Raw genomic sequence first — 21,173 nt, 5'->3', positions numbered from 1 at the left:
CAGAAACTGAGTGGTTCATCTTATAAACATCATCTCACATTACTTCCCTAGCAAACCTACAAGTTATGCTGTTACCCCATTTTACAGGGAGAGTATGGAGTTTGGATGCTGCTGCAATATCCTTACCAAAGTAAATATTCCTACCAAGTAAAAGCTTCTCCCTAGTAGATGCTCAATACATAAATGAATGCTGTCCTTTTAAATTTGTAATTAACATAATAACTAGAGACAGGAAGTTCCTCCTTCCCCTTAGCCTATCTCTCTTTAGCACAGTTTCCTTCTTTGGGTCTTGGCCAGTTACATATATATCTTCTGTTACTTTTGGGGAATATGTTGGTGTGTGAACATCTTTACAATTAAGGCATCCATGACAATGTCACAAGAAATCTCTCTGCTTCTCCCATGACATTCATTAGTATACCAAGGGACTGACATGTGCAGAAAACCATCACCTAGTGTCTTGGTGATGTTTGGCTCCAAACACTTTTATTGTGGAAAATTTGCCAAAGTCGCTCAACCATTAAAGCAAGAATGCACTTCTCAAAGTCATTCATGTTGGTTTGGTTTTTATCAAGACATATTAACTAATCTACTTAGGCTTTTTTTTTTTTGCTGTGTTTGCCTTATTTAGTTTTTTTAATAAGTGATTTTTATTTAGAACCATTTATTTAGAACCGTTAAAGAGGTTAGAATCTTTTGGAAACTCTATCAGATTGGGTCATCATAAGGAACTTAAAGGAGTCTGGGAGCAACTTGTTTTCATTGTCTCCTGAGTGCGTGCGAGCATACATGGATGTGCACTCTTGCTTAAGTTAGAAGTCAACTTGTTTATTTTTCAGTCACACCAGAGGAAAGTATGCCATGGGATTTCCCCTTGAGGTTTCTGTCCATTTTTTTTTCTTTTAATTTTCTTTCTTCTTCTTCTTCTTTTTTTTTTTAATAGCATGCTAACATTTATCTTTTAGAGACCAAAAAGAAAGGGAGGAAACAAAAGGAATTTGACATTTGTCTTTCAAAAAAATATTTATTTATTAAGGCTCTGACATTGGCAGATGGGTCCTTATTTGCAACTAAGTCTGGCCTCTCTGTGTGGGACATCCGTGGTTGGAAATTTTCAGTTATTCAATAGTCCTGCGGGTGCATTGCTAGGGAGACCATGGGGTGATATGGGAAAAAACAAAGGCTCCGAAGATATTCAGACCAGCCAGGCAGCTGTTGAGTGAATCACTCTAACTTTTCATTTCTTACCCCTAAAAGGAGACTAATACTTGGAAAGAGGATTCTGAGAGCAATTATACATTTGAAGTTCCTGACAAAGAGCCGGTGCTTACAAACAACAGCATGGAGTTCCCTCTTCCCCATTCCCAAATCTTAAGGGGATTTGAAAGCCCAGGAACAAGGTTCTTTAGCCCAGGGGCAAGGCATGACCTCTATTAATTACTGTTCTGATTTTTCTCTTGTAAAAAACTATTTTAGATTCTGAAATAAAACACAAATACAGAAAAGTACATAAAATGAGTATCTAGAGTAGTGAATTATTATAAGGTAAATGCTTGTTACCCACTGGTCAGATCAAAAAATATGATTGCCAGCCACCTCAGAAGTCCCTTCATGTTCCCCAGCCAATCAGACACCTCCCTGCCTCCCTCCCTCCAAGAGTAACTACCATTTCCAACTTTTATAGTTATCATGCCCTTGAGTTTTTAAATCAATGGCTTTATCATCCAAGGTGTATCTCCAGTTTCCTTAGTAATAATATCTCAGAACACACATGTAGAGTTTGTTTTTTGTAAGATTATGTTTTTAAAAAAATCCCACAATAAGACACCAGTAAAATCCTTACAAAAATATTTAATCACAATATAATCGAGTAAGAAACATCAGACAAATCCAGAACGTGCCTCTATAAAAATAAACTGCCTAGCCTGTTCAAAGTCAATGTCATAGAAAAAAAGCACACTACGGAGGCCAAACAATCAAATTTATTGTGTGGCCCTTGACTGGATTCTAAATTTAACTGACAACAAAGACTTGTAGCTCTGAAGAAATGTGAATAATGGACTATAATATATCCGTATATAATATGTCCTTTTATGATACACACGTATGTGTCTGTGAGTGACATGCACACACACATACAGCTATACACACTTATGCACACATACACACAGAAAAAGAAAAGAAAAAAAGAATCTCCAAGTTATGACACTATATATATATATATATATATATATATATATATATATATATATGGTTTACATGTGTGGAGTTGAAAGCTCTTACCACCATCTTCTGCATCTCTAAATATTTTGTTATTCAAAGTATGGTCTCAGGACCAGAGGCACCATCACCTGAGAACCTAGTGGACATGTTGAATCTCAGCACTGTATTAACAGTTCTACTAAATCAGAATCTGCAACTAAAAGTTCCTAGGTGATTCATTTACACATTAAAGCTTCAGAAGTACTGTTTGAGCCAAAAATAGAGTAAGTTCCTTGGTATTCTGCCAGTTCCTTGATGCTCTGCCACAGAGATGCTTCCCTCTCACAAAGAAATTTTTAGCGGAATTGTTTGCAAAGTGCTGGTACAACTATATTCAGCAGTAGGCAATAAAAAATGGTCCATGAGAATTTTCTAGTCAATTAACTAGCGGAGAAGTGTAGAATGAGATATGATTCCCCATTCATCATCTCAATAAAAAGAAAACAAATTCAAGCAAACAATAAAAATCATTTTAATTAAACAACAGGACAGAAAGCTCACTAGGCATACAGAATTTAATTTAACTCCCAGTATATTGGCAGCACTGTTAAACTTTCTGGACAGCCTGAAAATATTTTTTCCCTAAATGATGCAAGAAGGCTTCTCCCCATGTGATAGTTTTATTACAGTTGTATGTATTTCAAAATTCATTTATTCCCCCTACCACATCGTCTCCTTTGTATTATTCTCTTCTTGACTCTCACCTCAATAAATGAATCTTACATGTAGACTAATCTGTACCACAACCTCTCCTAGACTATTCATGAGAGGTAGAGGTAAAAAAATGGTTGAAATATTTCTATAGAGGGACCCTGCCCCTTTATGCTGAACTGGGATAAAGGCTAGACATTAGGATATTAAAAAAACAAACAAACAAACAAAGGCCAAATGTTTTCTCTGGCAAGCAGATGCTGATCCATAAAGGGGGTGGGGTGTAGGTAGGGAAGAATGGAGGAACTTTGGATTGGGCAGAGAGGGGAGTGAGGAGGGAGGCGGGTATGGGTGTGGGAAGGAGGATGGAATGAGACTGACATTATTACCTTATATATGCGCATGATTACACAACCACTGTGACTGCACCATGCACAGCCAGAGGAATGAGAAGTTGTGCTCCATTTGTGTACAATGTGTCAAAATGCATTCTACTGTCATGTACAGCTACTTTAGAACAAATTTTTAAAAATAAAAGAAAGACAAAGCCATGTGAGGAAATTAAAACACACACACACACACACACACACACACACACACACATATTTCTGTACTTGTACTTTTTTGTCATCATGCTGCTGATCTCCAAAAGGAAAAAAAAAAGACAACAAAATAATTCCTTGTTTTATGAGATGACAGCTATTAACCTCCTATTGGACATTAAATCCCTCTCTGGAAATCATTTCTTTTTCAAGCTGAACATCCCTCTTTCAATTCATTTTTCCAAAGATATATTTATCAGACTCTAAAGTCTGACAAATTCATCAGACTCTAAAATCGACCTCCTTCGTATGTATCATCCAATAAATGTTAGGATCCTTTTCTATGTATAAAGTCATCTGTTCTCTGAAACTCTTCTTGCTCTCCAAGATTCCCCGTGCTGTGTCTTGCTCAACCCAACTACAACACCTGGAACTACTCTGAGCAGCAGAGACTACCACAGGATTACGCCTCCTCTTCCCATGAGCACAGTTTAGGACAAATGATTATTTGCTTTTTCTGTTATTTTGTTTTGATGCTTTTGACCAGAGCGTCCTGAATTGAGGATGACCTTAGATTACCTCTAAACCCCTGGGTCTTGAACACCTGAACAGATAGATAGTGAGCCAGCTGATAACAGCTCCTCTGCAATGGATCCTTTGGACCTATATGTCTGATTTTACATCTGCCTGTTAGATTTCAGGAAACCGATCATTTCAGGAAGCTAAAACCCTGATTCTGTGTTTGTTGGTTTTGGCACCCCTTCTACTACACTTTCCATGCTTTGTGTTGTGCCTTGGATTTTTATAGATCCTTGCTACTTCTGTTGCTGTGATTTTAGAAGGAGGTAAACCAGAGGGCCTACATGATTCCAGGCTTTGCCCAAGAAATGATGACATGTAGGTTCTTCCATCGGCAGAAAGTCAAGTTTGACATCGGTTATTTGGAGTAGGTTTTTTTTTTCCATTTTCTGCTTTGCATTCATCTTCTATTAAGTTTGGATTTTGTTAAGGTCCTCCACCTGTCCTGATTACTTAATTATTTTTCTTGCTGCTTCTCTATGGGACTCTCATGTACTCAGGAAATCCCCAAACAGAGATATCTTTCTTAAGTTATTTTAGGATGTCCTCCAGTGGGGAGACAAGATTATTTAGAAATGTGTATTAATTATCCCCAGTATCAACACTGATCTCTACAGCACATCTTCATTTTTCTGGCTTTTTACATAAACGACAGTGCCCTGCAGTTCCTTCTCACTGAACATTTTTACCTCCTAAAACCATGCATGCTGCCTTGCCTTCCCATTACCACTGTGCCATTGCCAAGATGGTAGCACCAAACTCTGCCACCCAGCCTTTCAGCCACCTGCTTTGCTTTGATGCATCCTTTAATCAGGGCTCAAACCTCAGATGCCTATTGCTAATAAGGTCCTTGCCCTTGATCTGAACCGAGTGCTTGGAAATTGTTGAAAACACAACTGTCTGGTGTCATAGCATCCTGTTACTGCTGGGGATGGCTTGCACAGGTGTTTGTCTCCTCCTCTCACCTTAGAAGGCTATCTCTCATTCAGCTCCTTCCTGTGCTGGCTGCCATTCTCTAATTGATACCATCCCTTTCCAGGTTACATGGGGAGCGTGATGAAAAATATAACGGAGTTTGGTGGAACAAACTGCCTTGAGCCCAGTGGTTTCCAGTGTTGGCCGCATACTGGAATATCTTGGGGTATTAAAAAGAAAATTCCTGATTCCAGACTCCAGACCAATTAAGTCAGAAACTGCAGGAGTAAGACCTAGTTAATGAGTCATTTTTAAAGCTCCTCAGGTGTTTCAGTATGCAGCCACAGCTGGGAGTGACTTCTCCAGATTGGCAGGAGAAACAACTATTTTGAATCGGATAGGGCCTTGAAAAATGGAAGGAAGGGAAGGTATTCTAATGACAAAATTTCAGATCAATTGTTCTTGATATTAGAACCAACTGTATGTCCTAATGAAGATTAGAAAAGCAACTAGGATTTGTTGCTTTAAAAGTTAGCATTCATTTAAAAAAAAAAAATAGGCATAATTATTGATGGTAAAATTGATACTTCACATAATTAGCAACATGCAGGAGTGACTAGTATCAGAAAAGAGCTCCCAAAGGCAAGATGGCCAGATGATCAAGTGGTAGTACATAGAGCCTCTGGAGGTTAGTGTGGGAGGGGAAGTTTCACAGCGTTCAGCCCTGAGTCTTCTTTCCTGCTGGGACACTGGGACTCTAACATTAAAGCAGCAGGAAGAGTCTCAGTAGACCCTTTTGCCATCACCCATGGGTGTGGAGTTTATGGGACACATGGGCCATTACTGGAAACATGGGACTGTAGACAAATCACCAGGCTAGCTGCAATGCTAGCCTCAGGGGTCCCATTGCTTTATAGGCCACTCACATCCAATGTGGACTGTCTGTGTCCACAATGGATTCCATTCTGCAGTGATTCATGTCAGAAAGAGGTTCTAGGGTACACACATTCACAACCAGCAACCACATCTGGCCTCAGTACATCTCTGTTTACTTTGCGGTTCAGGGAAAATAAATCCACAATAGTGAGTTTCTTTGCTTAAGACACTGCAAATACATTCTAAGCTTCGCTTGACTGAGTCAAAATGCCCTCCTGCACGCACCATCTTTATTATCTCCTTGGCCAAACATGGGCCATTTGAAGGATTCACAATAGGCTTGGAAGCCAAAGTTTGTTCATATCCAAAAGCTCCTTCAGCTCTGAGTCATCCCCTCAAATAACTGATTTCTTTTCCCAGGGATGAGTAACTTTAATCCATAATTTTCTTCCACTTCTAACAACTTTTCTCAACCATATTTCCACACCTATTTTTTTTCTTGTGCATTTAGACCAGAAAGTAAATTCTGGTCTGTATCTCTCAAAATAAAAATGCACAGCTGGCAAGCGACTGTTCTGGAGAGTGAGCGCACGATTCAAAGGCAGCACACCCAGAATCCCCCAGAGGCGCCAACACATGGTGACTTCTTCTCATCTCTTATAGGCAAAAATGAAGAGCTTCCCTGGAGAAGTCAGCTCCCTAATGAGAAGGGTGGGCAAACACAAACCAGTATTCAGGAGTCAGGAGACACATTTCTAAGTCTTCCCTTCCTCAGAAAGCAATGCAAGTCATAAAGTGCCCGAGGCACGTGATCGATATCAAGAGTGGGCTTGCTGGATGGTGTGAGGCAACGCCATTAGGTCGCAATAGGTCCAGGGGGAACCAGCTAGCTGAGATGTTCTGCTAGCAAGTTAAACATAGACAGGAAACCGCGCGTCTGATACTGTTAAAAAAAAAAAAAAAAAAGCATTTGTCTTCCTGCCAGAGTGAGGCTTGCAAACCAGAGAGGCTGTTTTCATTTAAAAGAAATTCTACAACAATGAAACTTTGGGGCCAGGAGAAGTCCTCTCCTCCTCCTTTCTCTCAGCTTCTCAGGTTAGAGGGTTTGCATCAACAGTAGAGAAGCTGAAACCCACACAGAGCTTGCAGGTCATCAACAGGATCATTGGGTGACATTTGATGTACATTTGATGGTCTGCGTCCCTTGTTAACCACATAGGTTAAACTTTGAGTCAGAAGTGGTTTCTAGCGTCCTGGTTTCTGAGCTAGTTAGATGCAACTCATAAAATGACTTATAATCCTATCCTGTTCCAAAACAGGAAAAAAAAAAAAGAATCATGTGCAGTTACTAATAGACACAGTAAGAGATAATAGGGGAAAAAGTCAAAATAGGAGCCAAAATTATGACAAGTGGAATGTAAACGCAAGAAAACAGGGTAAAACAAGAAAGAAAGGATGATATTAGTATACAGAATGCATGAGACCGTTTTTTGTAAATGAGGTTGTACTGAAGCAAGGTCACGTTCAATCTTTTACATACTGCCTGTGGCTGCTTCAACAGAAGAGAAGCTGCAATAGGGAATCTGTACTTTGCAGAGTTGGAAATATTTATTATCCAGACTTTTATCAAAGAAGCTTGCTCATCCCTTCTCTCTACCCTCAAAGTATCCCTATGATCAGAAGCAAACAGCTCCTCACAAGGAGAACAATGTTTCCAAGACAGCTAAAAGAAATGTCTCCTGGCTCCCTCCTTATGAAGATAACGATGCAATGTGGTGAACAGCATCCTCCACAACACTCTCTGAGGGGAACACAACACTTTGATTTGCTTAGGATGGATGGCACCTAAACATAACTCCTATGGGAAAAATTCAGGAAGGAGGTGAATACACTCATCTAATAAAAGCCAAAGACAAACCAGGCATGATGGTGCACATCTGCAATCCCAGAGACTCAGGAGGCTGAGGTGGGAGGATTGCAAGTTCAAGGACAGACACAGCAACTTAGTGAGGTACTAAATAACTCTGTGAGACCCTGTCTCAAAATAAAATACAAAAAAAGGGCTGGGATGTAGCTCAGTGGTTAAGCACCCTTAGAGTCAATCCCTGATACCAAAAAAAAAAAAAAGCCAAGAAAAGATATTTGAATCTAGTGGAATGACAGTAGCATTTTGCAGCCAAAATTTATCAAATGTGCCAGGTATTCTTCTAAGTTTTCTACCTAAATGAATTCATTTATCTTCAAAATAATCCTATTCAAGATACTTACTATTTTTACCTCCCATTTTTCAGAGGGGAAACTGAAGTGAAGCTGTTCATCTAAAGACCACTCAGTTTGTAAAGGAATGAAGTGGGACTTGAACATGGGACGACCTTGTTTTTTAACCCCTACACCACTGTATCTTCTCCAATGAGCATCCTGCTGACCATCATGTAGAATCCTTCCTCCTCATAGACATGGGGCCAGTGGAGACCTGAGGTTACAATTCTTCCATGAATGTGCCAGAATGATAATCTGGGCTGCCATTCGGCACACAGTAGCCTCTTGTGTGAGGTGTGTAGCCTCCCAGAGGCATAAGACTGATAAGAAGGCAACACCCTGCCACCACAGGAACTTTCAAGAGTCAGGTGCTCCTTGAAATGGGGACAATATTCTCTGAGTCTTCTCTGGACAAAGGGAAGGGAATCAATGCCGAGATCCTAGGAAAACCATGCTCCTCGCCAGAGACCCATTTCTTTGTCAATGAAAAGTCTGGATGAGATAATTTCAGTGGTTTCATTTCAGCCTAAAAATGTTATGACTCTGTAAAACAAGACACCTGAAAATGATTAGCACAGGTAAATACAACCCAGGGCAGCCCTCATCTCTACATCGGTTCTCTGAGCTCCCTCTTCCTGGGCCACAGGGATGGTAGCACCTTGCCTTCACTTCAGTTAAGGATGGAGTGAGTGGGCCCCTAGCCTTAATGCCAATCTACTCAAAGTACAGGACTTGAGTCCAGTACTAATTCCCCTTCCTGCACTCCGCCGTGCCTCTAATTTCTAGAATGAGCTGTTTGGCTCTAAGTTAGGAGAAAAGGTAGGATGGTGGGAAACCTAGTCATTTGGGAACTGGAAGTATCCAGAAACACACCTCCTTTAACCCTTTAATTCCCCATGGATTATATTCTTGCTTTCTGCAGCAGATAAACAAAACCAAACAACTGCAGGGCAAAACAATTCAGCTGAACTCTTTTTAATACCGCACTATTACTCCTCCAGGGTTAACAAATAGCATCCTTTTTGAACCAGTTCGGAACAATACCTTGTACAATGCATCTTGAAAACATTCCTAAATGTCTTCTGGCTTTGGGACATACAGAGGGCAATCCCACAGGTAAACAAACACAAACATGACTATAGAAACAAAAGACGTTTACGAAGTCTGAAAAAATGTTCAATATCGCTAATCATCAAGGAAATGCAAATCAAAACCTCAATGACATATCACCTCACCCCAGTTAGAATGGCAATTATCAAAAAGACAAAAACTAACAAATGCTGGCAAGGATGGATCAGGGGAACTGTCAAATACTGCTGGTGGGAATACAAATTAGTCCAGCTATTATGCAAAACAACACGGAGATGGAGCTCAGTGGTACAGCGCTTGCCTAGTACGCACATGACATGGCCTTGGGTTCAATCCTTAGCATGGCAAGAAAAAAAAAGCAGGAGGGGAAATATCAATATAGAGGTCCCTCAGAAAACTGGAAATAGGACTACCAGTTATATCCCCAAAAGTACTGAAATTAGTATGTCAAAGAGACATCTGCACCCATTTGTTGATAGCAGCACTATTCACAATAGCCAAGACATGGAATCAACCTAGGTGTCCACTGATGGATGAACAGATAAGGAAAATGTGTTATCTATACATAATGGAATATTATGCAACTAAAAAAGAATAAAATCCTGTCATTTGCAGTAACATGGATGGCACTAGAGGACATTGTATTCAGTGCAATAGGTCAGGCACAAAATGACAAATGCCAAGTCTTCTCACTTATGTGTGGAAACTAAAGTGTTGGTCTCATAGAAGTGGAAAATAGGAAGAATGGTTGCCCAGAAGGGAATAGAGAGAATAGATGATTAACCGGAAGAGGGGTGCAGTTAAATAGAAGAGCTTCTTTCTAATGTTCCATGGCACAGCAGGGTAATTATATTTGTACAATAATTAATTGAATATTTCAAAATAGCTAGTAGAGAGGATTTTTCACAACACAAAGATGTGATAAATGTCTGTGGGGATATGCAAATTAGACATTGCACATTATGTACATGTGTTGAAATGTCACACTGTACCCCATAAATATGTACAATTACTATGCATAGATTCAAAATAAACATATTTTTTAAATGTTTGCAGATAACGGGCCTCATCTTCTGTACCCAGATCTACACTAGAACAATACTTGTGAAGTACATAAAAAAGACCTGCACATCACAAAAGAGTCCTGGGACATAAGTAAACTGAGTAAAGAATACTTAGCTCATTTCAAAATGACCACATGGGTAAGGTCAAATTTATTCCTCTTCAGGGAGTTTATAGCATGAAATTAACAAGACTCACGTCTCTGGTTTCTTTCTTCCTGGACAAGTTCACAACAGTGCCTCTCCCACTTCAGTGTGCTAACAGAATACAAGGCCCTTGTCTTAGGGTCGATGATGATACTAAAGGCCCAGGAGGCCCTGAGGTTGAGGCTCCCCTTGACTCTGCAGCTGCTGATCTGCAGGCCCTCCGAGCATCAAGGGTCACCACCACGCTGGAAGAGGTGTGTCCTTTGGCATGAAGTGCTCCCCTGCCCAGGTTGCAACAAGGTAAGACAGGAGACCTCTACTTTGTGCCAGCTGCAGTGCTGGGTGCTCCTGTGCATCATTTCCTTGAATCTACCCAACCTCTGGATGCCATTATCAGCACTAGCTGGCCAGCAGGGGAGTGGACACTCAAAGAAAAGGCCACATGGCCCTGAGCTAACTTTCCGCTGAAATAAAGAAGAGGGGATGACTCCCTTTGGAAAGTAGAGAACTGCGATTACTCTAATCACTGATCTGAAAGGCACTTGTGAGTTGTTCCAGTTTTATTTAGCTGCTTCCTGCTGTGATTCTGAGTCAAAACAGGAACAACGTGCTTAATTTGTTATATTATCCAACAATGTCAGGGATGTGGTTAGCTTTGATTAGAAATCCTAGACTCAGCATGCTCCTCTTGCCTCTGTGAAGGCATGTGGAGAAAAAAGAGAAACTGGATGAGGCAGGGATTAAAACAAAGCAAACCCCTCCAAAATGCTTGTGCTGCGGTACGTTGGTGTCTGAATGCTCTGCTTGCAGAGCTTGGGCAAATCCAATCATAAACTTCAATGCTGAAATAGACCTACAGCCTACACAGGCCCCTGGCTTCCTGCTTTCAGACAAGTCCCAAATCCCTTCTAAAAAAGGATGCAGATGACATTAACAGCTAAGGGACAATGACTGCTTACCCTGTGCCAGGTACTGCTGTAAGAACTTTCTATTAATATATTCAATTCTCACAGCAACACCTCTGGCCCCTTTCGAATGTCCATTCTATAGATAAGAGGACCGAGGCAAGATCGTGGCATGTCACTGTATGAACAGCACAGCTAAGAAGCAATAGAATAGGCCCTAAATCCAGGACACCTGCCTCCAGCTATCACTCCTGACCACTGTACTAGACTGTTTCTTTTTTACCTAAAATCACATAAACCATCTCCTTACCCAGAGTACTTCAAATTAAGTGACTTTACCACACTGAAGATATAACTTATGAAATGAATAAAACAATAATTGTATTTGACTCTGCAAGGTTCAGTGGGAGATCAATACCTACAATCGGTCTTTGCAAAGTGGCTGTGTCATTTGCAAGTAAACAGGGCAACTGTTTGCTCAGGATTTCTTTCCTCTTCCACATCCCTATGCAGGACTCCAGTTCTCCTGCCTAACAGGTGTTATCTGCTTGACAGCCATCAGCAGACCATTAGTAATGATCAATCCAGACACCTTCTCTTCTAATAGGAATGTTACATTTTAGTGAGTATGGGGGTTGACTCTAAATAGTCTTTTGGCAAGAGGGAATCTTCAGAGACCAGAAAGGAGAAGGGACTTTTAGCTGGGTAGTTGTGAAGAGCAGACCCCCACCTGCTTTAGTGATTCTTCTTCTCCTGACTGTCTCCTCTTGAGCCACTGTAGAGAGGAACCACCAGTTACAGCACAAGTCCCCACTGGGGGACTGCAATGGTAAAAGGTGGCATCTTGTTCCAAGAGAAAACCAGCAAGATCTCCTTAAACTCTTTTATTCTAGAACAATGGTTTGCAAACTCAAGAAAATGAACAACACCTTTATGTAATCTGTTCCTTCTACTTAAGTTTAGTATATGCAGCAGGTGAAGGAGAGCTACCGTGTGTGTGTGTGTGTGTGTGTGTGTGTTATTTTCTTGTTTTCCTAGACCCAACTTAGGTGTCTAGAGGCAGAGGACCACAACAACATCTTGTCATCGGAGGCTGGGGTGTACCCCTGGTGCCCATTCTTCAGAAGATTTAAGTCATGGCTCCTTGGTTAAGTATTTTAATTGGAAGTCAGAAAATACAGGAAGGAAGCAAAATACATTTTAAAAATAAGAACAAAAATCCCAGTGGTAACTGTAAAAGGGCATGAGGAAATTTACTATATTGTGAGTCACAGAAATGTTCCCTATCTTGATTGTGGCAGCAGTTACACAGCTGCATACATTTACAGCAGTTCAGCAACTCCACTTTCTGAAAGGGTGAATTTTATGTTATGTAAATTATATACCAATGAATTTGACTTTTAAAAACATCTCAGTGATATGCTTTGCCACATTCAAGATTTATCCATAATTCCATGCAGAAAAATCTCACTGGAAGAATGGATGATCAACTACTAACAATGGCTCCCAGGCAACAGGAGATCAGGGGATAAACCCAAAGGAAGGCTTGCTTTGCCTGTCCATATCCTATTTGGTAGCATTTGATTTTTTTTTGTCATGTAAATGTATTATCTGACTAGAAAACAGAGAAAAAGATACAGAGAGATAAAAGAAGGAAGAGAGAGGAGGGGAGGAAATGGAGGAAAGAAGAAAAACTCTCATAGGCTTTAGTGCCACCCATAGCCACCTTAGCTTAGCCACCCCCTAGCTGCCTGATCCTGGACAAAGTGTTAAACATTTTAAGCTGTGTTTTCTCCTCCCTAAGTAAGGATGCTACCAGTCCCTACCTCCGAGGGAGGTGGAATAAGGTAAACCCTGGGAAGTCTTCTACCCCACACAATAAAAGGGTATTTTCTCTGAGTAGTAGCTATCACTAAGAGCAGCAACAAAAATTAAAATCTACATTTAAGAAGAAATTATTGGGGCTTAACTATTTTCCCTTACATATTTAAGAAAATAAGTAAGGACGGTTGCCTCTCTCAGTATCCATGAGGGATTGGTTCCAGGACCCCTGTGGATACCCAAATCCTCCAATGCTCAGGTCTCTCATATAAAATAGTATAGTATTTGCATTTAACCTAAACACATCCTTCCGTATTTTCATCAGCTCTGGATTACTAGAATACCTAACAGGAGTTACGTTGTTGTGCTCTATTGTTTAGGGAACAATGACAAGAAAAATATATCTGTGTATATTAAGGATGGACACAATATATATTTTTTTAACATTATCAGCCCATGGTTGGTTGACTCCATGGCTGTAAGACCCACAGATACAGAATTCTGACTCTAATTAATTTTTGTTCTATGGCCACAGATCCAAAATCCGGCAACAAGCACAAAGTACTAAACTACCAATAACGCAGTGCGATGTACTCCATAGCTTCTGTGTTTATCACCTTGTTCCACGTGGAGAGGAGAAATAAAAATTGCTTGTGGAGTTTTCACTTCTCAGTGATGTATAAAGAAGTGGCAGTGGTAACAAGAGGAGAGATGATGCTCCTGATACCTGCTCTTTTAGGCAGGGGGAGAAATATACCAACACAGAGAAGAGAGATGTTTACAAAGCATCTCCACCCCACCCCCACCCCGGAGCACTGCAGACTCTGAAATCACCCAGACATCTGAGTCACCTGCTGTTAGGGCTCTTGTGGGTCCTACAATGCGAAATTGACTTTATGCTGATTCTCTCACCTCAAAAGGAAAGAAAGATTAGTCTGATAATGAATAAGAAGGAAAATATGAACGAATGCCTATGATCCTTATCTGAGTTGAATGAAATACACTGAAAACTACAGTCACTGCTATCCAAAGGGCTTACTGTAAAATACATATCCATCTTACAGGCCATTTATCAACTTTTGTCCTTCTGGATGAAATTAACTCCCCCATTGTGAACATGCCAATATGCAGAAGGAGAGAGAAGTTTTATAGATGGCAATAAACTTGCCTGAATTTTCTATTAGGCTTGGCCTGGCTTTCTTTCAAAAGGAAGTGGACACATCAAGCCAGGATAGAGTGATTGTCATCTGTTCTCCTCTTCCCTCATGACTCAAATCACATAGAAACAGAAGAAAAATTATAAGATGAGAAAACACGTAGGAGGAGCGATTTTGGTGAATGTTGTGCTGATAAGATGATTATTCCAATTTTAGGGCATTGAGTCATTGGCATAGGTGGACAGCCAAACAGAAAGAGAGGGACACTGCAGCAGGCAAAGGACACACAAAAAGAAAGAGTTGGACGTGCAGAGCTGCTGGGTCCCACACACAAAGCATGAGAATATGTCTTTCTCCAAGTCAGGCGGCGTGTACTTTCCAAAATCCAATGTTTATAATTGAATCAAGCCTATTTTCATCTAAACTAACATTTCCACTATGAATCTACTTCCTAAAATCAAGAGAATATTATTTTCACTATCAGGCCGACAAAAGTAAAAGACTTATTAATGTCCAGTGCTGGAGAGGGTGCAGAGAAATCCATATGCTCAAATATCTCTTTTGGGAAAGAATAATTTGACAGCAGTTATCTATATTTTAAAACGTGCATACGTTCTGATCCTGACATTTCACATCTAGCAAGCTGTTTTATCAAATCATTAGCACAAATGTACAAGTTCTTTTTTTTTTCTTTTTACAAAGAAACTTGATGCAACATTAAACAGAAAACTGGAGATACCTAAACCATCTTCCAAAAGGGGAATGGTTAGGTCAGTCACAGAAGGTGACCACAGATTATGGAATTCTAGATAACAATTAGAAGGTATGAAGTATATTTATATGTACTGCTTTGTCTAGAAGGAAGCGTGAAAGTGGCTGATTAAAAAAATGTAAAATTTTATGTATAGTATAATCATATATTTGAACTAAAGATAGTTAAAATGGATGGACAGGTGGATGAACGATGGAAGGATGGAGAGATGGATGAATGGAGGGAAGTAGGGAAGAAAAGAAAGAGGGTGTAGGAAGAGACAGGAAAGAGGGAGAGCCAATAGGAATGAATAATAGAGATGTTTGCATCCAGCAAACTGTCAATATAGATTAACTGTTGGTTTGGAAGTGAGGGGGGGGTGAGGAAAATGTGCTTTGATCTTTAATTGTCACACACTGTTGGATTGTTTGGATTTTAGATAAAAAACATATACTGTATTTGTAATGAAAAAATATCAAACTTTTTTTTTAAGTTCAGGGGCTAGTTTGTGTTCTTTTCAAGTTGAGTGAATGCTGAACTTCAAAGATGGAGGCTTATGTCTAGACTCTCCCTGGCTTCTTGGGCAAAACTTTGAGTCATTATTTTCCCACTGTATTCCAATTCTTCTCTTAAATGGGACCAATGACAAGACCTGTTAGACAAATCCCAGGGATGGCACATTAAAGCGCTTCAGTCAATTCAAAGAAACCCTCTCCCAACACCACTACTGCCAAGTATCCAATAGTGCTCTTCAACTCTCTAGAATGGTGGTTCTCATATTTTATCTAAAACAGAGTGTCTAACTCAGTAGTCTGGGGTGGCACTTAATAATCGGCATTTCAGACAAATTCCCAGTTGACGCTGCTGCTACTGCTGTGGCTCCAGGGAGCACACATTGAGAACCACTGAACTGGATGAAGGAAATTATCTGCCAAAGACAAACGATCATGTGGACCTTCAAAAGCAGCTCCCACCAGATGAATGGGCTCATGATCCATTTGGCACAAACCCACTCTCCAGCATCAGCCTCAGGGATTCAAGGAGCCCATGCAGAGCTTCAAGAGAAGAAAACTCACCTTCCGAGAAGATGATGTGGTCGTTGCACTCATCAGAGCTACAGGAGCACATGAAGAAAGTCTCGCCAAGCACTTTTTTTTCCTTCATAATACACTTTGGAGAAGCAGCATCTTCCAGAATGAATCCATGGTAGGTGAGCTTGGGGTCGTGGCAAACCGTCTCTAGTGTTATGTTCTCGTCATTCTTCCTCCTGGTGTGTAGCAGTTTGTTGGATGGGAGTGGGGAGAGAGAAGAATGAATGAATGAATGAATATGGTCTCTGGACAGAAAGGCAATCTGGTCTTTACAGTGACCACTCGTTCCTGTTCTCCACCATTAGTAGGCTCTCCCCTAATCTCCTGTATTTATTCCATTCTTTCCCGTTTTTCCCTTGCTTATGCTCAGAACCCACTTATGAGTATAAACATGATGGCTTCCTTAGGGACTGTCTTGCCGGAGAATATTACACATTAAGTCCTAATTGAATCATTAAAGGGGAAGGCACAGGAAAACATACAATTCCTTAGGTATACTCAGGATCATTTTAAACCTTCCATCCAGAGTGTACTGCAGGGCTCCCATCACACCCCTAGCTCATGTGACAGAATCAGGGGCCTGTCCAGCTATATGGTTTTCAGAAAGTATGCCAGGAAAGTGGTGGTAGATTCTCTTTTTTCTTTGCTGGGCCACAGGGCACTCTGTGTGAGAGGCATAGTCCATGTCAGCAGCTGGTTCTGCCAACAAAAGGAAAAAAAAAACCAAAAAAACAGTGCAGATGAAGAATTGTAGCTTCCAGAATTACAGAAAGGAGCAGGAGGGGAAGAAAAATTAATTAAAACACATGGGAAAGAGTTGCAGGTTGTTCTTCATCTACTGTGCAGTGCGATATTTTATGTTGTCATAAACGAATTATTTCTATGTTTAGAATCCCTTTGAACCACATATTTGCAGACTACTTCAGCGCAGGGCTCAGAGAATGTCTTATTTTGCACTTTTCTTGGGTTCTTGGAAATGCTCGGTTGGCTCTGTGTGTACCTTTACGTTTCGTTTCAGATGCAAAATAACTATTCTCTTGAATGATAGTCTATATGTATAAAGGGATCCTGAGGAAGAGCCAGGTGGCCTTAAATGATAACATAGGTCCGGTCTGTTTGCCAGTGGAGCCTTCCATGAGAAGGCTTCTGAGTGCATGTAGGAGTTGACACATGGGTGACGAATGGGTGTGTATGTTAACACCCCCTCATCTCTTCACCCCCCCCCACACACAATACTCTCAGAAAGGAAAATGGAAGGCAGATGAGAAGCAACAGGCAGCTAATACAGAGAGGTGGGGCCTTTCCCCTGAAGGAAACAGCACTTTGACAGAGCCACCTTCTTGGTTCCCACTTCAAGGACACTAAAGGTCAGTTAGTCAGCAGGGAGTTCAGAAGAGTAGGAATGTGGTGAAGCCAGAGCACCCCAACCAGGGAGAAGTGGTGTTGACACCCATGCAGCCCAGAGCTGACTCCCGCAGAGCACAAGTGCCCTTTGCAAAAGAGCTCAAGGGTCCTGGAACTAACTCTCCAGTGGGACCACAGGGAGCAACCCCTTGCTAGGTAGATCCCTATTATTATAAGAAGAGGGACAATCAGAGTCCTTACTCAAGGCTGGCTATCAGGGAACTAAAAGAAACTAAATAAAATTTGGCAGGATCACACCACAAATAATTCACATTAAAAAAAAAAAATCCTCCCCATCCTGAATCTCCAAGCTGTTGGGAAGTCTTTGCAAAAGTTGTGGACAAGAGCATCTGCCCTGCCCCCACCATTTTATGTGTATATGTGGTGTACGTTGTTTTTGTTTGTTTGGTAATAAAATGAAAGCAGGCTGAATCGTCTAAACTTCTAAAGAAAAGCATAGTGACTCTTCTTCATGAAGTTTCTAGAGGTGGAGGAAGGGCTTGTGAGCCAAGAAATAAAGCTTCTCTATAATCACTGTGCAACTTTTTCAGAGTTTCTGCTTTTCCACCTTCTTGCTGCTGAGCGAGCTAAGATCGTAGAGAGAAAACAATTACAGAGCTTGGGTCTGAGAAAAGTCCTCAACTGATATCTCACCTATCCGTGAAACAGTGCTCTCTGCCAACAGAACTAAGTTTGAAAAACATCTTTGGAGAGAACTCAGCACAGGAAGGGAAAACTCAGTAATAACTCTATGTACAGATTTCTTTTTTTGTCTTGCAATATTTGCTCTGAGACACTGAACAGGCTGCCAATATCTACTGAAAGAAGAATCCCTATAATAAAATTTTGGTTCCAAAATATTTCCATACCCGGGAAAAGCTTAAGCATTTCACATGCAATGGCTATATAACCAATATTAGTCAAATGAATGAATCAAAGAATGAATGAAAACCATCACCAAAACCTATGAAAGCATTGGAACCTTCTCCATGGTAGAAGTCTTTCTGTTTCCACACTTGGCTATTTTTAAAATTGTCTCCTGTCTAGTTTGGGTTTCCTGGAAATAGACATTGAGGCTATGAGATTTCTGTGCAGGAGGGATTTGGAGATGCACTGGTAACACCCTGAAGGAAGCAGTAATCACAGAGGGAGAAGTTCAACTGCAATGCAGGTTGCAACAGAGGCCTCAGCTGATGCCCCAGAAGCTCTGAAGCCAGAATAACTCTTAAAGTTGACCCAATGGAGGCAAGTGGCCAGAAATTTGTACCTCTGCATCACCAGCCCATGAGCTGGCTGCCTATGAGTGGGGTCCCACATGAATGGAGCAGCTCCTGTCAGTGGAGAAGAAGTCCCTGGAGGGATTCTCCCAGACAGGGAGGTACCCCACAGCACCCACTGTATCTCCCTTTCTCATTATCAACACACCAACTCCATAAAAGTATTTGCCTTTGTCAAGACATGTGAAAATAATGTTCACTATATTTACTCTTTGTAGCTGGGACACCAAAAAGAGGGGGGTGGGGCTTCCTCTCCCCTACATATCATTTTTGAGACAAGCAAAGCCTCTCTTTGGAAGGGACTTGATTTGAATTCAATCATCTGGACTTGTATTATGGATCAGGAAAAAAAAATCTTAATTAAAAGAGCCTGTCCTGAGTAGCAGAAGGAAGCTCTCATAAGCACAGCAGATCCCCCAAGTAAAGACAAGCAGTGGAGAACAGAACCCCAAAGGAAGCAGGGAGGCCCTCCAGTCTGGGTGTCAATCTTCCCTCTTTAGGTCATCCAGGTTCATTGACCTCCAGAGAAGGAAGCCTGTTCGGATGTTGGGAAACTCTGGTTATGAAAATACTTAAACTCACACTGAGCACAAGTCTGTCCTCTCATCAGTGTCAGGGATCCTCCTCTTCCCTCTACAATCATGCAGAATGAGTTTACTGTATTCTCCACCAAAAGCTTTTCAGTTGCTCTCAGTAGAAGCTATGTCCTCTTTCTACTGCACCAGCCATGTCTAACTATAAGGGCCATCCTCAGATAGCATGCTTTCTAAACCTCAAATCACACTGGGCCCTTTCCTCAGAACATGCTCTTTGTCAAAATCCCTTCTTCAAAAGCATTACCCCAAACTAGGTGAAGCTGGCAGGTACAGCAGGCTGTCACGACAGGCCTTTGCTCTTAACATTCCTTTAGTTCTTAAGAAACCAGCTCATCCCCTGGTATGTACGGAAATTTGAAAGGTTTCCAGATCTATCATCCAAGCAAATCTGTGGCTGGAGAAAGTCTCAAAGGACTCATTCCCCAAAAAGGAAAGAGATATTTGGGTTCATGTTCTTTGCTAACCAGCCAGGAGTCCATCTAAACTACTTTAAGAAAATAACCAAGAAATTCACAACATCAGGTCAAGTCTGCAAAATGTTGAATCCTGGAAATGGATTTAGACATTTTTATAAAATTGGGACTCTCTGAATGATCATCAGGTGTTTATGGCTTGCTCATGTTCTTGATCTACAACCATGAATTAAAAAAATAATTCATGGGTACTCATTGCATAAGTTTGAAGAAATATTTGAGATGTTTGTATGTGGGAGGAAGGTGAGGTGGAGGAAATGAGAGTGAGGGAAAGAGAGAGAATAAAGAATCTCATCTAAGAGAAGCTGTCCTGCCCAATGATTGGTATTACTGGGGCTTCGGACAGAGCAATGGGCTGTTTTTCTGGCTTCCTTAGTAGCTTTCCAATTTCTGGCAGTTATTTCCCTTTTCCAACAGTCAATGCTTTATCTCCTTTCCTTCCCCAATGCAGAACTGAGATGGCCTCAGAAGAACAAAGTTCCTGGGGTCACTATGGGGTACTGAGGAGGTGTCAGTTAAAACTCTGTTTAGTGGTAAATCAAGGAGGCATTTTCTAATTTATGATAAATATGAAAGGTCATCTTATTTACTCAATTGCATGTTTACTTGAAAATATGTAGAATATCCCTGGAGTTATAAATAATTGGAAGACATTGGGTCTAAATGAAAAGAAAACAAGATAGGAGTGTATACTTCGGGGCCAACTCTAAGGACCACAACCACAGTGACTGGTAAAGAGAGGAAAGGAAAAAGGGGTTTCTTAAAAGCTCTCTTACCACACGGCCACACAGACTTCATGTGGCTTCTCACAGATGGATGTGATGCTGCAGTTGCTCATGCAGGATTTCTGGTTGTCACAGGTGGAAGATCTCACGTCACAAAATTTGCACAGCTGTGGAAGCTTGACTGCACCGTTGTTTTCAGTGACCATCATGTCATTGTTAACTACAGGGAGGGAAAGAGACAGTAGATAATCATCCAACTGTAGGCAGCTTGCCAATGGGTTCCCGAAGATGTTATGCAATTTCAAATGAACTCAATGTCATGAGAATGAATAAGGAGAAGGACAAAATAATTCCTTCACATCAGATTAGAATGCCCTCATGAATGCAATCTGTAATGGAGCCATTGCATGGTGGTGGTGGTGGTGGTGGTGGTGGTGGAAGGACAGTAGCTTCTTGCTTTTAGCAGTGATTATCAGAAGGCATTTTTTTTTATACCAAAACCTTATCATTCAATAAAAAAACAGACCAGCCCTCTGCATTGCAGAGGATGCTGGGAGAACACACACACACAAAGAATGTACCCTTAAGAAAA

At 40.9% G+C, this 21,173-nt stretch overlaps 1 protein-coding gene across 2 annotated transcripts in view; it reads right to left on the bottom strand.

Annotated features, from left to right (window-relative positions):
- Tgfbr2 (transforming growth factor beta receptor 2) overlaps window positions 1-21,173 on the bottom strand; it is an 82,653-nt gene that overhangs the window by 26,599 nt on the left and 34,881 nt on the right. For both annotated transcript variants that reach the window (XM_046436862.2, XM_046436863.2), the window contains 2 exons: window positions 20,633-20,801; window positions 16,092-16,282 (listed from right to left, as the gene is read on the bottom strand). In XM_046436862.2, coding sequence (XP_046292818.1) covers window positions 16,092-16,282; window positions 20,633-20,801 — 360 coding nt within the window. The remainder of the gene's footprint in view (window positions 1-16,091; window positions 16,283-20,632; window positions 20,802-21,173) is intronic.

This window comes from Marmota monax, unplaced genomic scaffold, assembly GCF_021218885.2.
Source record: "Marmota monax isolate L192 unplaced genomic scaffold, Marmota_monax_Labrador192_F-V1.1 WCK01_AAM20220418_F8-fsc00021, whole genome shotgun sequence".
Classification (NCBI taxonomy): Eukaryota; Metazoa; Chordata; class Mammalia; order Rodentia; family Sciuridae; genus Marmota; species Marmota monax.
Note: the sequence above shows the minus strand (reverse complement) of the source record. Positions and strands in the feature narration are given on the sequence as shown.